This window comes from Argiope bruennichi, chromosome 9, assembly GCF_947563725.1.
Source record: "Argiope bruennichi chromosome 9, qqArgBrue1.1, whole genome shotgun sequence".
Lineage (NCBI taxonomy): Eukaryota > Metazoa > Arthropoda > Arachnida > Araneae > Araneidae > Argiope > Argiope bruennichi.
The window spans coordinates 79,193,218-79,211,080 of NC_079159.1; the positions used below are offsets into that span (position 1 = coordinate 79,193,218).

The following is a 17,863-nucleotide window of genomic DNA, read 5'->3' on the forward strand; positions in this document are numbered from 1 at the left end:
TTCACAATGGTCAGCTGTCTGTTTTAGTACGTACCCTGGCAAATTTCCAACGCAAGCAGTTGTGCCGTCAAAACAGCTTAAGACAAAACATTGCGCAATCCTTCAACGGAGAATGAATGTGGAACAATTCTGCATTTAAAATTTATATATTAAAATCCGTGTGTATTTTATCTTTTAATTGGTAGATTCTAGAATATTTAAATTATTCAATAGAATATCAGTGTTATTCGACTGTTTACAACGAAGAAAATATATATTCACAACAGTTGTTTATGTTAAATTGCAATTGGTAGTATTTAGGTTTATTCAGTCAAATAAGATATTTTTATTGGCAAGTAGTAGCGGATTTAGAAAGTTAGTGATTCCAAACAATGCGCAATATGACACTCACTAAAAGACTGATCTATTTAATTTCACATTACAGAAAATTTTTAACTTAATCAGCATGTTAACGTTTTTTTTTTATTTTAATAACTCTAACTTTTATTTTAATATATATATATATATATATATATATATATATATATATATATATATATATATATATATATATATATATATATATATATATATATATATATATATATATATATATATAAATGATTTCAATTCTTTTTAATGTAGAACGTTTTATCTTAATTTAGCCCATAGTAAGTTCATTCTCTTATTTCTCGATCCAATTCCACTTTCTTTACTTAACTAATTCAAGAGAAGCTTTATAAAATTGCTGAATCGGCTAAAATTGCTTTATAAAATTGCTTAATCGGATAGAAAATGTCCAGTAAGCACATTTTTTTTAAAAGATCCCTGTGGTTCCCTTACTTATGATTGACATGCATCAGAAATCCCTATAAGAATCTTATTAATATATTAACAATATGAAGAAATATTTTCGCTATCAAAATCTCAGGTTATATAAGACGAGGGATAATTTATTTCGTCCCTTTACGACTTCTGCTTTTGTGCCGCACTGTGGCAGACGTACCTTGTCCGTGTCTCTGCTTGTAAATAACTTTCCCGATGGATTAAAATTAATTTAAAAATGTAAAATGCCTCATCTATGTCTTCAAACCTGCCTTCTGCTTGAAATAAAATAATGCTTATATATATATATATATATATATATATATATATATTCTGCTCTCTGGTGCTCAGGGGTCTTTACGCTCAGAAGCTACTACCTTCCTCTCTCCTCGATCTCATCTCTTGATTTGAATTGGTGTTCAATCCAAAAGGTATAGGCAGTAACAACAACAATGTATAAATGACTGAGAATTGACAGAAATAATAAAATTACTGTGTACTGTAACTATTAATTAAAAACTATTAATTAAAGACTTTCTTACTTACAAATAAAAGCTTCTAATTATTAAGTTAAATTATAAGAAAAAAATAAACTTCAAGCAAACGAAATATTAAAAATTATTATTTCACAAGATTTATCATTTGACGATTTCAGATGATCAGATTTATCAGTTTGTATGCAGAATTGTACCAATTGTAATCTTTTGTACAACAAGTTACTTATAAATCAATCTTTATTTTGGGGAAAATTCAATTTTATATATAATTTGGATGTGCTTTGCGAGAATACGTATTTTAGGGATGCTAATCAATTGCATAGTTAGCCTCAATTGGTTAGAACATCGCTGGAATATAAATTTATGATTAATTTTTTCAGTTGCATAAAGCACTTGAGAAACGATAAAGAATTTTCATCTTTTCAGGAATGAAAAATCTGAAAATCCTTGAAATCGTGAGATCAATCGAAAACATTATGTTTTTTCTTTTCCCTAAATCGAAAAGATCTCTTAGTCTTTATAACTTTTCATTATAACTTTATAGTCTTTATAACTTTTTCATTTAATATTTCATTAGTAATTTACAGGAATAGAATTATCTGTATTTTTATAATTTTCGTTAACTTCCAAAATGCATTTATTATTCGAATGCTGAAATAAAATATAAAAAATTCTAATTGAACTTATTTGAAATTTCACCTATCTATAATCATGTAGAACATGCATTATTAGTTCTCAACATATGTTTTTAATTATGTCAAAATCATAACAACTCACATAATTCATCATATTAATTATAATAATTTTTTTAGGCAACAGTTCTGTAGATTCTGGTGGTGACGGAAAGCCTGGATGTTGGAGTTTAGAGTGTATAAAGACAAGTAAGAATTTAAATAATTTATTACCTAGAAGAACTTATAATATGTTTTGAAAGGTTAAGAGTGCTAATTTATATTTCTACCATTCAGATTTTAAAATAATATATAATTTTCTCATAAAAATGAATGTTGCTTGCAACTAGAAAAAGTTTTGGAATCATAATTCATATAAAATCCATTTAAGAATAAATATTACCTGTTGAAATATTTACCTTTAAGAATATATATTATTTACCTTTTAGAATATATACTATTTACCTTATACTTAGATTTATCAAAACTTTTGATGCAAATTTTAAGGAGTGACAAAGTATGTTTGCATAAGCCCTCATTATAATAGCTCAGTACTTAGAAATTCAAGTTATGAAGGATTACGTGAAGTAACTGGTATGTCCTAAAATGATGGCAAACAAAGATGAGAAAGTATGAAAAAAATCTATAAAAATCTAAAAATTAGAACTAAGAAGGCAAATATACGCCCAGGCACCAATCTTAGGCGAAATCCATGCAGACATGGCATTAATGAATTTTTATTAGTTTTTAAAGTTTATTAGTTTATTATATAAAATACATGGAAAATTCTTTCTCACATTCTTAAGTTGTCATCATAGGGAAACTAGATTTTATATTTTCCCTGTTTCTATTACCTAAAAATATCAGTATCATGAAGTGTCATGGTTCTGTTTCGAGACAACCCATAAAAATATTTTTAGCACCAGGGTGAAATTCAAAGTTCTGAGCCCAGTAGTGCCTTGTATGACATATGTAATTTTTTTTCTTATGTTACAGTTTTGAGTGGAAATAAAGTTTGCAGACATTTAATTATCAGCAATTATATTGAAATTTGAGAGGAACTGGGTATTTGCGACATCATTCAAATAGATAAAAACTTTTCTTGGAAGACTGCACCTAATTTGTAACTCCGATTTTCGATGCAACAGTTTCGAGTAATTATCTAATACTCATTTTGGCTACGTAATGAATGATATTTGAAAGATAATTCCATTATTATGCATTCACTCTTTGATTTTCGATGCAACAGTTTCGCGTAATTATCTAATACTCATTTTGGCTACGTAATGAATGATATTTGAAAGATAATTCCATTATTATGCATTCACTCTTTGATTTTCGATGCAACAGTTTCGTGTAGTTATTTAATACTCATTTTGGCTACGTAATGAACGATACTTGAAAGATCATTCCATTATTATGCATTCACTCTTTGATTTTCGATGCAACAGTTTTTCGCAATTATCAAATACTTATTTTGGCTACGTAATGAATGATGCTTGAAAGATAATTCCATTATTATGCATTCACTCTTTGATTTACGATGCAACAGTTTCGTGTAGTTATCTAATACTCACTTTGGCTACGTAATGAATGATACTTGAAAGATAATCCATTATTATGCATTCACTCTTTGATTTTCGATGCAACAGTTTCGTGTAGTTATCTAATACTCACTTTGGCTACGTAATGAATGATACTTGAAAGATAATTCCATTATTATACATTCACTCTTTGATTTAGGTATTTTAAAAAATGATTAAAATGGGATATGCATTTGAATAATAGATTCATTAATGGAGACGAAAACAACAAGCTTGAAATATTAAAAATAAATAAATAAATGGAAATCAGAAATCTTTGTTTTAAGAAACATCATATTTCCCAAAAAAAAAAAAAATAAAAAAAAGTTCTCATGTTTTTAACGGAGTAAGAAATAAACAAACTAAACATCATCTTGTTTAAATAAGTTTCTACATTCTAAAATTATGGAACACATATTTAATTATTAAAATGTTTATCTTTGTTATCAATAATGAAATATCAAATTTCTTATTTGAATTATTACTCACAATTTTTTTCTTAAAAATATAATTAAAATTATAATTCTTGCAAAAATTAATCCACTGTTTCATTTCAGCCGGTGACATCGTTTCGTTGATGGACGAAAGATGGGACCCTTGTTCCAATTTCTATGACTATGCCTGCGGAAGCTTCAGCGAATCGCTCGGACATTCCATAGCTCAAAATTCGATTGATTCGATTTACTTTTCAGTCAAAGGTAAGAAATTAACTGCTAAAGATGATTGCTAAAAAAAACACATTTTTTTTAATTATAGAGGCAGAAGAATATCTCAAACTGGACAATTACTTAACCAACAATCTCAAAATAATGGTAATTTTCTGAAGTTCAAGTTCAACTCAATTATATTAACATCCCTTTTAAAGAAACACGAGGGCTATTTTGGGACTCACTTCATAATTTTGAGCCGCAGTCAGGGAAGAGGGCGACACCTGGATTGGCTCACCCCTCTCTTAGCTTCCTCCATACATCAGCGGGAAGAGCTTTGGACCCGACTGATTTAACGTCTATTAGACTCTTTTACACGACAGTTCTTCAGTCCCGAATCCGAGACCTTACCACCAGCCCACCGCGACCCCTTTCAGAAGTTTAGGATATGAGTTAAAAAAAAGCATATGGTGAATTTGTGGAGAAGATATGTAAATTTTAATGGATACAAAATTTTTTATTCTCAACAGACCCTCTCTGCTGATGGTGAAATAATCGTATAAAGTAAATTAATGAGAATGAAGATGAAGATCTCAAGCAGATATTAAGAAAGATATATGCAAAAAAGTGAACAAATTTAAGATTTAAAAGAAATTGCTCAGCAATGTTCATTTGTGTCACATGAAAATGATAAAATTCATTGGAGGTGCAGAGAATGTTTCAAATCTTCGGCGGTAACCCTAAAAATAAGCAGATTCTGAAGTCATGCCGTCATGCTAAGAAATGCGTAACTTTTTTGTTATAATATGTATGATAATTTGAAGATCTTGCTTTATTTTGTTTCATTCTTCTGAAATTTAGTATTTATTCGTTAATTACATGTTAATTTCTTATTTAGCTGTATTTGTATATTTGAAATAATATGTACGAATTGCGATATTATTTCGTTATTGTGATTGATCAATAGAACGAAATGCATCGACAACGTAATTACATTTGTGATTAAGTTAATACAGATTCCATCACAAAACAGGAGTAGACAAATTCCAGAAACATGCTGTCGTGAAAATCCTATTAGTAGTAACAGAGGTGGATTTAGACAGTTTGCCGCTCTATGCATTGTACATTTTGGCGCCTTTCTTATAATAAATGCTCACATTTCAATATATATATTAAAGTAAATAATACGCACGCTAATGATTTACTTAGGTTATAATTTTGTTTTTAAATTTGTTTTTATATATTTTTTTATTTATTATGACTTATTTGTTTATTAATCCTGTCCTTGTTTACAGACAATAATATTTAAGCAAATACTTGGAGTTTATACATTTTTTTATAATAAAGTGCACCAAGTGAAACACATACGATCCTAGTCAGTTATACTTAACAAAATTTCAATACTGCTCCACTATTTCATAATTAATAGAATTTATAGTTTTCAAAAGTTTATTTATACGGAAAGTAGTAAGGTTTAATTTTTTTAATGCTCTTGCGTACGACCCTTCTCAGTCCAGTGGTCCTAAGCAGCTGCGTAGTTGGAAATGGGCTACTGATTATCAGGGCGGATTGTAATAGAAATTTTTCTGTAAATAAAAGAGGTGTAATCATAAATAATCTAAATTATTTATGAGAATATATATTATATTATTATGAAATTATTTATGATACAGCTATTTAAATAAATAAATAGATAAAAAATGCATAATAGCAAATATAAAACAACATGATTTTAAAAATTTCTGAAATATTTTACTAAAATCGAAATACGCAATTAACGTTTCTTGTAAGTCTGACGTAATGATGACTCCACGTAACATTTGAATCCTGTTGTTGCAGGGAGAGGAAAATTCCCCTTCTTCTAGCCGCATTATCTACAGACCTTGAGACAGACAGAGACCAGGTACTATCCGTTTGGAATCTGCTGTCTCTAGTTCAATGGGGAGTTTTTCAGATAAATATATGTCACAATCTCTCTCTATGAGTTTTCAAGAGTAATCAACATTTTTTTTTATTTTTTAAATTTTATGACAGCTAAAAAAAAAAGGAATGTCGCATTTGTCAATTAGTCCAACAGCGTTTATCCTAATCCCTCATTTCAGTTTATAAATTTTAGAATATTTATGTACATGATTTTTTAATAAACTATATAAATTTATATGAAACATTATTTTAGAAAATAAATATTTTTTTTCAATTCTTTTTCCTTTTTCATGATTATTTTAGGCAAAAATGATTTCAAGATGCTCTAATATTCAAACTAAAATCAAACTGTCTCAAATGTTTACATTGAAGGGACAGAGTAACGATGCTTACCCCAACAAAGTTTAATTATATATTTTTTCTTTCATTATAAAAGCTGATAATTTTTCAGAGAGATAAATTTTTAAGATAAAATGAATCAAATTAAGGTCGGAGAGACACTGGTGAACAAGGTTGTATATAATAGCGAATTTTTATGTATGTGGTGACAAAAAATATATGTTATATCATAATTTAATACATGTATTAGTGTGCATTTGTATGAGCAGAGTTCTTTTTATTGATTTATAGTACAGTACAGCTGAATTAATATTAATATTTATATGATTTAAATTCACTTATTCACTTTTCTTTCTATAGATCTCTTAGAATCGTCTACGAGTACAACTACGGGTGATCTAGACAACTTAAAATCATTTTACAACAATTGCATGGATTTTGGTAAATATTTGTTACTTATTATATTTTGAAATGAATGGATATCTGAATTTAAATTTAATGATAAATGCCCATTTTTAAAGCAAAAGGAAAAAAAATTACATTTTTGAAGGCTATAGTATCCGAAGGACTAAAAATATATTTCTTATCAGGTACCATTTTAACAGACAATGAATATATAGTAATTTGCAATTTTGTCTAGCTCTCATGTTAAAGCTCGATATTGAAAAGAACTGATGAATTAATGAAAGATAAATTTTTAAAATTATACTTATTTGAAAATAAAATTGGCTCTAATTGAAACTTAAAGTAAGTTTTAGTTATTTTTGATGTGTAATTTGTATTCAAATTATTTATTTACAAGAAACTCTCTTAAATTAAGAAAAACGCTACTCAGATCTTTGTAATTTTTCAATATCTATTGCTTTGGTTCATCTATTCATAAGTTTATTATTTAAATTAATTAATTCATTTTTTTATTTTTCATTTTTATTACCTGGAGTACTTGCTTTCACGGAATGAAAAATATTTTTATGTCTAATTTTTAACTTCGGAATGCCTTAATACTAAAATTTTTTCATTATGATGAGGATTATATGTTGTTATACTATTTGTAAATTGCGTCATATGACCTAAATTATGAATAAACAAGTAGGCGTGGTCTTCCTGAAGCTATCTTAGATACTCTCTTCTAAACACTCAATTATATTATTAATTGGCCAGCAATTTTATGAAAGAACTTATTAGCTTGTGTTCTGTGGCGAATGCTTTGGCAATTCATTATTGATATGCGATTAATGCACAAATACCAGAAAATTGAATATATATTTTTGACACCTTCTTTTCGACTAATTGTAACCAAAAGTTGATACAGAATTACAACTTCAGTCGCATATGTCGAATTTCTTATATTTAATTCATTGTGTTTATTTAGCTATCACGTTTCCTGCTTCTAAGAGTACAATTAGACAGACAGTCAACTTTTTGATAGATTTGATTTCAGATTTAAAAGGCATTTAAGCTTTTGGTGTTAAATTTGTGTAACAAATTTTATCTTTCTAACTATTTTCGTTTTATAGTCAGCATGTGAATTTGTATTCAGGCTCCTGGACAGACAGAACTCATTGAACGGATTTCGTTCAAAATGTGATTAAAATCTACTAATTTAGATTAAAGATTCTATACCAAATTTCATTCGTCTAGCGTCTTTGAAAGATTGAAAAACAGCGACAAAAAGGCTTGATTAAAAAAATGCATTTTTGTTTTGGATTCAGTGAATTCTGAAAGATACAAATTTATCAAAATTTCGAGTTCGAATTTTTTGACGATAACAATATTACTGCATAAGTGAAAATTAAAAAATCGTCGAAAGCAAAGAAGCATTCTGGTTTTTTTCCGCAGAATTGTTTCTCTAATTTCAAAAATTAAAAAAAAATGTTTATGAATCAATTTTAAAGCAATTCATTGGATTCATATTCATTCACTTTTAAGAGATATGAAATAAATTTTTTGCATGCTTTTTATCGCTCTATGTGTTGAGAGCATATTTTAAAAATAAAAGAAAGCTAAGCGGAAGATTATATTTAGAGATTCCAATGTCTTTTAAATTATTTTAAAATTTAATCTTTGAAAGTTAGGCTTCATCACAAGTTCCTCAACAAATTCAGCAAAAAGAATTCGCCTGCTCTCATGGCAACCCAGCAGTTAACTTCTAAGCTGATCGAAACAGATATATGCTTTCAATTGAAAAAAAAATCGAAATGTGAAGAATTATGTTGAGTGGATCAACATATGCTCTGCTAAAAAAATGGTCATATCTCAATTTTTATAAATTTTATTTGTCCTATTCGCCTTATTTAGATAATTATTCTTGACAATCTAAAATAAAATTTTAGATTTGCTTAAAAAGCAAAAGTAAGTTCAATTTTTCTGCGGTCAAACCCGAGCGAGGTATAAATTTTTGAATGTCTCTAATTCAAGATTAGGGTACAGCGCGAACAACTACATTAATAAGCAATTGCATTTAGAATGTTTATTGAAATAATCTGAAATAATTTATGATATATATTGCTTTATAAAGTAATCTGTGAATGGAATCTTAAGTTACCATATCGTTTTTTCAATTCTAGATAATTTTAGTAGGGTTTTTTTTTTCGATTTACTAGAATAAGATCTAGTTTTCGATAATACTTAATTTTAATATAATGGGTAAAAAAATTAATTTTATAAATGTATTTAAATACATAAATAATTTTTTAAAATTTATTTTAGAAGGCATCCATAGCAAAAGAGAAGATACATCTAAAATCTTTCTCGACCTGATGGATAAATATGACATTGGCAGTTGGCCTGTTTTGGACGATCATTATGAGACCAAATTTTCTCTCTCCGAGGTTTTATCCGCATTGACAATCATCGGGATACCAGTCGCATTCCGCGTTGAAGTTGTGCCTGACAATCAAATAGAAGGATCTTATCTGTTAAAGGTTGAACATTATTTATTTAGTGTATATTTAAATTTATTCGCTCTCAGAATATCATACAGTTTTAATACAATGTAATCATTTTAGTGCATAAGTTGTGTAATAAATAAGATATAAAACCTCTATATAATGCAAATTAGTTCAAGAAATTATAATGACGATCTCTAATATTTGGAGAAACAGTCATCTACTGGTTATGAAAGAAATACTATAAATCTGTTCATGAAGAATTTTAAGTTTTTATCTGTTGGCACCAATTTAAAAAAAAATGATAAAACTGAAAAAGAGTCAAGAATAACGACTTGTATAATAAAGGCAGCTGTCCCACATCATGAAGTGAGTACATTTTAAAAGAGAGGATTAATTTCTTGTTTAAGAGGGTCACATTTTATATATTACATTATATTTCCAACAGTATCAATGATAAATTAAATGACGGACAATCATCTATTAAAAGAATATATTTGTCTAGTTGAACAGATCTCTAACTGAAAAAAGGAATCTTCTCCTATGTTCTATTAGAAAATCGATTTCATTTATTGGATAGAGAATGTCAGATTATAATAACAGAAAAATCATTTCATCTCCTTTGAAAGATTGATTGTTAGATCTTCCATATTCTAATTTATTTTTTTATATTCAGGTTTTATTACCTCATAAATACAATTTAAGTACATTTTTATATGCTAATTTTCTTTAAATTTATTCAAAGCTTTAAATCTTATTATGTCTGTGAAATGTCTATTATTTTTTTTTCTGTTTTAAATTATATTTTATCTTTAATCTTTTGATTAATCTAAGTATCACAATATACCCAGAAATGATACCCCGGGAGCACCGAAATGAGAATCAGATGCTTCCGGCATGGTGGTTGGATCTCGCCCCCCTCGAGGGTACACGAAAAGGTGGGGGTCTGGCTTATCCCATCGATGGCGGGACGTCCTTCCTTAGAGAAGGGTTGTACCATGGCCGGTGATGGCCCTTATGACTCAACCACAGTTCCCGTCAGTGTTGCTATTGTGGCGTTCCGGTCATTCAGTTTCTTTATCGGCAGCCCCCCCTTCACCCCCCCTTCGGGAGGGTCGGAGAGTCAGTGATATGACTTACCCAAAGATGATTGTGGTGCGATAAAACTAATAACTCATCATTTGTTAAAAGCAATATAAAAATTAATATATTGAAAGCAGATCATGAGATTACTCACGTAAGAAAGAAATAAACAAATGAAAACACGAGTAAATTCGTTTTCAGTCCGCAATGTATTATGCCTTATGAACATGTACAAGTATTTCTTGTGTTTTTTTAATTTGTGTTAAATGTCTAATCAATCACTAATGTATTAAGTCAAATTGAATTTTGTTTCATGTTCCACTTTATGCAAAAATCTAATTTTAAAAGTGAAAAACTGGAAATTTTGTTGATAATGCAACACTAGAAATAACAAATTTTATTCCTTATTATGGGTTGAAAAACTGTGTTGTTTTACATGAATTATTTGCAAACTTGAATATAAGTTTTAGCTGAGCACATTTCAGAGTTTGTTATGGCTTCCATCTAAGATTTTCTTAAATTCAGTTTTTTAAGTTTTCATGTTTCGCTGTATTTCCATTGTGCTCATTTTTAAAATTATTTTCACCTCAGTATTTATTTTCTTCCAGCGTTTTCTTAAAATTTCCGAATGATAAGTGCAGTCTTGTGATATTTGTAAACTTCCGTACATCCGCTGTTATCCATTATTTATTCATAAGATACAATTTTAATAAAGTCGTGTGTTTCTTTTTCAACGCTTTTCTTATTTAGATCCTTGATGGTCATATGCATTCGTGATGTTACTCGTCTCAAAAGTTTTGTTTTCTGCTTTAAAATTACTAGTCGAAACATCTGAAATGGCGTAATTATTTAAAATTCTATTTTGCATTCATAGTAAGTTTTCTTTACACGAATTTAAGACATTGGAGATTAAGTTTCATATTTCATCTTTCATTTTAGCAGTTGTATTCTCTGTTTTGAGTTAGAGTTCTTTTATTAGTAATAAAAGTTCTATCTATTACTTAAGTCATTCATTTGTACTCTATACATTGTATACTCTAATCATTTGTACACTATACATTGCAATGTATATTGTAACAAGTTTTATATTTTATATTTCTATAAAGATTAAAACTTTTTTGTGTTATGTATAAAATTGTTGACTCACGTTGGTCCGCTGAGGCCTCATAGGGAATGCTATTTCTTCCAATATGTAACATTTAATTAGTTTAGTTATTTTATTGTTATGGACACCGGTTATTTAGTAATAGCCTTAGAACTATATGAAGTAGGCGAGCTCCACTTATGAAAAAATATCTTATAACTCTGAATTATTTTAAGATATAAAGCTATAAAATATAAATTTGTGTTTAAAAATAATCTTGTCTCTTTTTAAAGATATATATATATATATATATATATATATATATATATATATATATATATATATATATATATATATATATATATATATATATATATATATATATATATATATATATATATACTCTTTGACATTGATGCCATCTATCTTTAAATAACATTAACAAACAGTGATAAAATTTCGTACCGGTGATTGTATGAAGATATTTTTTTGGGGGGAAGATAATAATGTAAAAATAAAGAAATAAGATATTTAAACTATTAATGTATTTATTATCTTTTTCTTGCTGTTGGTTGAATGTATTATCTCCTATATTCAAATTTCAAATGTATACATGCTTAAAATTATACTGAAAAACACTGAACATTGGACAATGAAAATATTTTGTGAAAAATCCCACTGCAATTATTTTTGTCTAATTTGCATTTTGTGTTCATTCCAGATATCTCCTGGTGGTCCTTTGGAATCGGGTCGTACTTCTCTCTCTATTCGCAGCGATCAAGACTTGAAAACGTACATGCTTTTCTCTTTCTTGTTACTGGGAACCTCAACTTATTCAAAATCGACCAGAGCTGTTGATGACATTTTGGGTGCAGATGCTTATTATGCCGATATTGAACGGGTAACTACCCAGAAGTAGTCAGATTTTCGTTTTACATGACGAATGATTTAAGAATGCATTTATTTTATTTCAACAATATTTTTCTCTCTTATAAGATAAAATTAAATGACTATGAAATCTTACTATAAATTTGAAAAAAAAAAGAATGTGACTGTTTAACAGTTTAAAATATCCATGAGAAATTTTTTTTAAAATTATTGTTGCCATCTAATTGGGAAAATTCGATACTTGATAGAGTATCAAAATTCAAAATTCAAAAAAAAAAAAATAATCCTTTACTTAGCATATACTTTACTGATAATTTCTATGATAAAAATAATTAGATAGATTTACATTAAATAATTACATTACTATAATTAAATGATTACATAGAATTTTGCAATGAAAAATTTTTTGAATATTCAATTTTAAGAATTTGATTTACAATTGATTTATTGCAAATCAAGAATTTGATTTCTTTGTTGGAATAATGAAATAAGTAATTTTATTTGATGTGAACTTTATGAAATATTGTTAAATTGCTTTGAAACTTAGAGCAATGATAATTGTGGATATTTTTATAAATTATATTTTAAATTGAAATTGGGTTTTTGCTGTATTTAAAAATTTTGAGTATTTTAGAATCCAGAATATCTGACTTACACCCATTTTATATTGCCCCTGTAGTCTGACTTATATCCGTACTGAGAATTACAAAAACTGATTGAATTATCAGTGGCTAAATGTAAAAACCCAGCAGCCAAGAAAAATATCCACTGACCTTTGAGTTTTATAAGATTAAAAATTATAATTAAATAAAAAACGATATTTGTGACCTTTTAATAAAATGATTCGAGTAGATACTATAAAGCATTTCTGGGATAAATCGAGGAATTACTATTATAAAACAAAAATTAGAATCGAAATACGATTCTAATTTTTCTTGCTTTACTTTCTGGAGATTACTGATTTTCATTATTGGTTAATAAATGAATTTATTTTGTGTTCTAAGCAAACGTTTTATATTTTAAAAACATAACATTTGTTATGAATTGAATTGGATGTTTAAAAAAGATAATAAATTAACGTTTAATTAATCAACTGGAGATTTTGCAAAAGAGAAATATGTAGCAATTTTAATATCTTCCTTTCTTCATTGTTGAAAATTCATAGATGTTAAATATGTTTAAGTTTGAAATTTAGTAAAACATTTAAAGCTTTAAAATATTGCTCAGAAATCTTTATAACTCTTGTGAATGGAAATTTTACTGGAATATCATTCATGGAAAATAGCAGAACTTTATATCTTCGCATTCTTGTAAATTGAGGAATATTTAAACTTATGCTGTATTAGATTTTTAAAACTGTTGAATAAACCAGGGTCTGGAAAAGACTTCATGCTGAAATTGATAGCCTGTGGTTTCTCCTTGAAATAAAGTCATCTGAATAATAATGATGCTAATTGTACCATTAAAATATACGATCGGATTCTACTGTATCAGCTATCTTAAATCCTTTTTCTTATTAGAAAGATAATACAAATACTATTGGAAGTTTGGGAAAATGTTATTTAATCTGAATTCCTTTCACAAAATATTAACATGGAAGTTTATTCTTTCAGGATACCGAGAGAAAATGCGATACAGTGGATGTCTTAGCTCCAGATGAATCATTGGAGAGATTAAATATTATTATTCCAGAAGTAAGAATTTTTTTATAATGATTTAAAAATATTTTAAACATCTTTTTAAGAAGCATCTAATCTTTTTTTTAAAAACGAACGATCTTAATACTTAAGATCTTGATAATAAATACGAGGAAAATATTTAATGTAGGATTCCATAATATTTTTGATAATATTTGTTAAAAGGTAGAAAATAATTAAAATAACATAATTAATATTTTTTGACTTATTGACAGAAGTGCATTTGACTTATTAACCTTCATTAAATTTGTTTACTTTGTGAAATTATCATCCAGTGTTTCTTACAAGCATATCTTAATTATTTTTGTTCTGCATTCATTCATATTTATAATATGTTAAAAGTAATAGAAGATGTATTTGTTACTGCTTAATCCATGGATATAAAATCTGCAGATTTTATTAGAATACAGCATATTTCAATTCTTTTGAAACGAAGATTTTCACATTTGATAAAACCTGCATCATACATTTCACAAATTGCTTTGCTTTCTTTATTGGTTTTGATATCATTAGAATTTTTTTAATTGATAAGTTTCTTACTCAATTACTCTACATTGTAGATGGAATGGGCAGTCCTATTTGCAAGTATACAAAAGGGAGCCGGAATCAACAGACCCTTTGCTGTGGAAGTGCATTGCAAGGCCAAAATAAGAGATTATCTTAATTATTTGAACGATCAAGTCGATGTGTAATTTGAATTCTTGTTTCATCTCGCTTTCTTTCCTTTAATCACTTAAACTTGTGTTTCTGGCCGCTTTTTTATATTTTTAAAAGAGAGGACATTTTTTTCTAAAGTTTTTATATCCAACGTACTTTTTTTAAATACAGATATCTAATATTGTCTTTAAAATACAAACATCTAATAATGTCCTGAAAATTAGATGTTTGTATTTATAATAAGTTTTTATATCCAACGTACTTTTTTTAAATACAGATATCTAATATTGTCTTTAAAATACAAACATCTAATAATGTCCTGAAAATCCTATGATGATTATTTATTTATAAATTAGAAAAATCAAATATCGGTTTGAAAGATCACATTTTAAATAGAATGGTTTTTAATTTTTGGCGTTCTAATTATCAATAACTTTTATCTCGTAGGATAATTCCATTTTATTCTTTTTAGATTTTGAAACTAGAAACTTATTGCTTGTTGCAATCAGGCTTAATGAACTTAATTTTGGAATTTAGTAATAAATTATTTTTCACAAAGAGTATATCAAAAATATTTTAATGCGGGAAATACAGCCAAAAAGATGACAATAAGCAAGCAATATTCTGTTTCAAGAAAAAGAAGTCCAAATTCCATTTATTATAATTTTTAACCAAACATTACTTTGGGATAATTTTCACAATTTTTATTTCATAAATAACTACTTGATGACCAGACGGGTAACGAATTGCAAATGTAGAAATAATTCGATTATATCAATCAAAATAAATTAAAGATTTGATTTAAAAAGAAAGAATTAATGTCTTAGTGCAAAAAGATGTTTCGCCTTGTTTGCATATTAATTCCATTTATATTCTCGAAAAAAAATATTTTTTCTTGACCTTAAATCTTCACTATTTGAGTAATTTTAAAAAGGAATTCTTTTTTAACATAATTTTTATTTAAAATCACTTTTCCTGGTGTTGAAACATGTAATTTGTAAGTTAGATTTTGGTCATTTCCTGGAATTCAATTTAAAAATATCACGATTTTTTCTAGATGACTTTTAAGAAATTAGTTATTAATTTTTAAAGTTCATTTAATTTAATATTGATTTCACACAAATAACATCACTTGGTAGTGGATTTAAAAAAACTGATATCAGGATTTAATAAAATTTGTAAAAGTGTATTAAAAATTAAAGTTTAAAAAGAAGAAATAAATGAAATTAAAAATATCTGCTTTTTAGTGCACTAATAAAATTATTTTAAAAATTATTTGTATTAAAATGATGAATGAACATTATTTACATCCTAATTTAAAAATAACAGCATAAAGTTCATTTCTCACTTTAATGTAACTACTACTGCACCTAGTAAATAACTTGGCACTTAATCTTAAAAATTGTATGTATCCTATTATATACACACGTAATTACGAATAGCTGAATAATTAATGTGATACTATTATAACATAGGCAAAAAAATATGCTATGTCTTAATGAAAAATTTAAAAGAATTAAAAAATGAAGTAACAGAGAGTAAAGTAATAAAATGTATAAAAAATAAATTTTAAATAAATTATTAAATCAAACAAGTGTGAACTGAATGCAGCATTAATGTTAGTTTTTACCCTTGTGCTAAATTGTGTTTGAATATTATTTGGCATCAAGAAAACAGTTAATATATAAAATAATCAGTGACGAAAAAGTTCTACCAACAGTTTTTTAATCTTTAAACGACTATTTTGTGTAATCCTCTGAAGGAACTTAGAGTTTCTGTTTTTATAATTAATTTGATTAATGTCAAACAATAATCCATTTTGAAATAATTGGCTTATTTTATGAACATAGGAAATATCAAGACCGTTTTTTCATTCAAATAAGGCATTTATATAAATTTTTAATGAATTATTATTATTATTTGAAATAATATTAATAAACATTCGATAATTTGCAATTTACAATAATAGAGAAACGTTTATGGTACTGCATTAATTTTTCAATCAATTTGTTCAAAAAATTACCAATGAAAGTTAGAGGACTAAACTCATTGGAATTGTTAGGTTACCTCCTGAACTGGAGACAATTAAGCCTATAAGAAAGGCCCAATTGTCTCAATTTTTACACATTTTTAAGAAAAGGAGATATTTACCTCTCTGTTTATAGCTTATCGATATAAATTTAAGAATTTAGTTAAATGAAATTCGAATTCATGATGACCCTATATTTTTATTCCCGATTAAACTTGTGGAATTTTTATTAATTGTACTTCGCTCCATATTAACATAAAAAGAAGGGACCAAAAGAAAGCAAGTAATTTAACTTTAAAGATCGGAAATTTATGAAAAAAAGTTCTATGTGAGTTAAAGGCGCAAGTTGAAGCAATAAACCTTTGAATCTACAAAATTACTAACTGATTTCAGAGTTTTCCTGAATAAATATGATAGTAATATAGTAATTTTGTACGCGACAAAAAATTTGTTTGAAACTCAATTCCAATGCTAAATAACTGCAATAACTACTGGTCAACATCGAATCATTACATTTTTAAAAACTCCAATCTATAACTGATGGTTAAATAATCTTTTATTTTCTTCACTAAGAATTTACTCCCATTATTTTCTTTTAGGATATCTCAGAATTATTTGGGTTGGCGTTTCTTTCAATCCTTCGCCAAGCATGTCGAGCCCACACTGAGGAGAGCCCAGCCCAGTGTCAAAGATGACATCCCAAGATGGAAAGAATGCGTGATGATCATTGAGAAGCACGCAGCTCCTCTTCTGGCTCAAGGGTTATCATCACAACGAATCAATAAGGAAACGGAAGAGTTGGTAATTTAATTTTTTTCAATTAAACACCAGGATTTAATGCAATTATATACCATGTGGTTGCAAAAATTGATATAGAAAAGAATGTTACGCAGTTAACAATAAACTAACTGCGTAGCATACTTTTAATTTCACTTAATGATATTAAAATATACAGCATATTTGATAAATACACGAATCCGTGATCAGCAGTAGAGGCTACCCCTTTTTTTACTTAATAACCTTGAATATCCAGATAGAAATTGAGAAGGGAGAAATCTGATTCAGTTCCAACA

The 17,863-nt window shown here is 27.3% G+C and overlaps 1 protein-coding gene across 1 annotated transcript in view; it reads left to right on the forward strand.

Moving 5' to 3' along the window:
• The window catches only part of LOC129984591 (neprilysin-like), a 52,009-nt gene that overhangs the window by 18,148 nt on the left and 15,998 nt on the right, over window positions 1-17,863 (forward strand). The window contains exons 3-10 of the mRNA XM_056094513.1: window positions 2,114-2,182; window positions 4,113-4,253; window positions 6,825-6,905; window positions 9,174-9,388; window positions 12,241-12,420; window positions 14,021-14,101; window positions 14,665-14,792; window positions 17,390-17,591. Of these exons, the coding sequence (XP_055950488.1) occupies window positions 2,114-2,182; window positions 4,113-4,253; window positions 6,825-6,905; window positions 9,174-9,388; window positions 12,241-12,420; window positions 14,021-14,101; window positions 14,665-14,792; window positions 17,390-17,591 (1,097 nt within the window). The remainder of the gene's footprint in view (window positions 1-2,113; window positions 2,183-4,112; window positions 4,254-6,824; window positions 6,906-9,173; window positions 9,389-12,240; window positions 12,421-14,020; window positions 14,102-14,664; window positions 14,793-17,389; window positions 17,592-17,863) is intronic.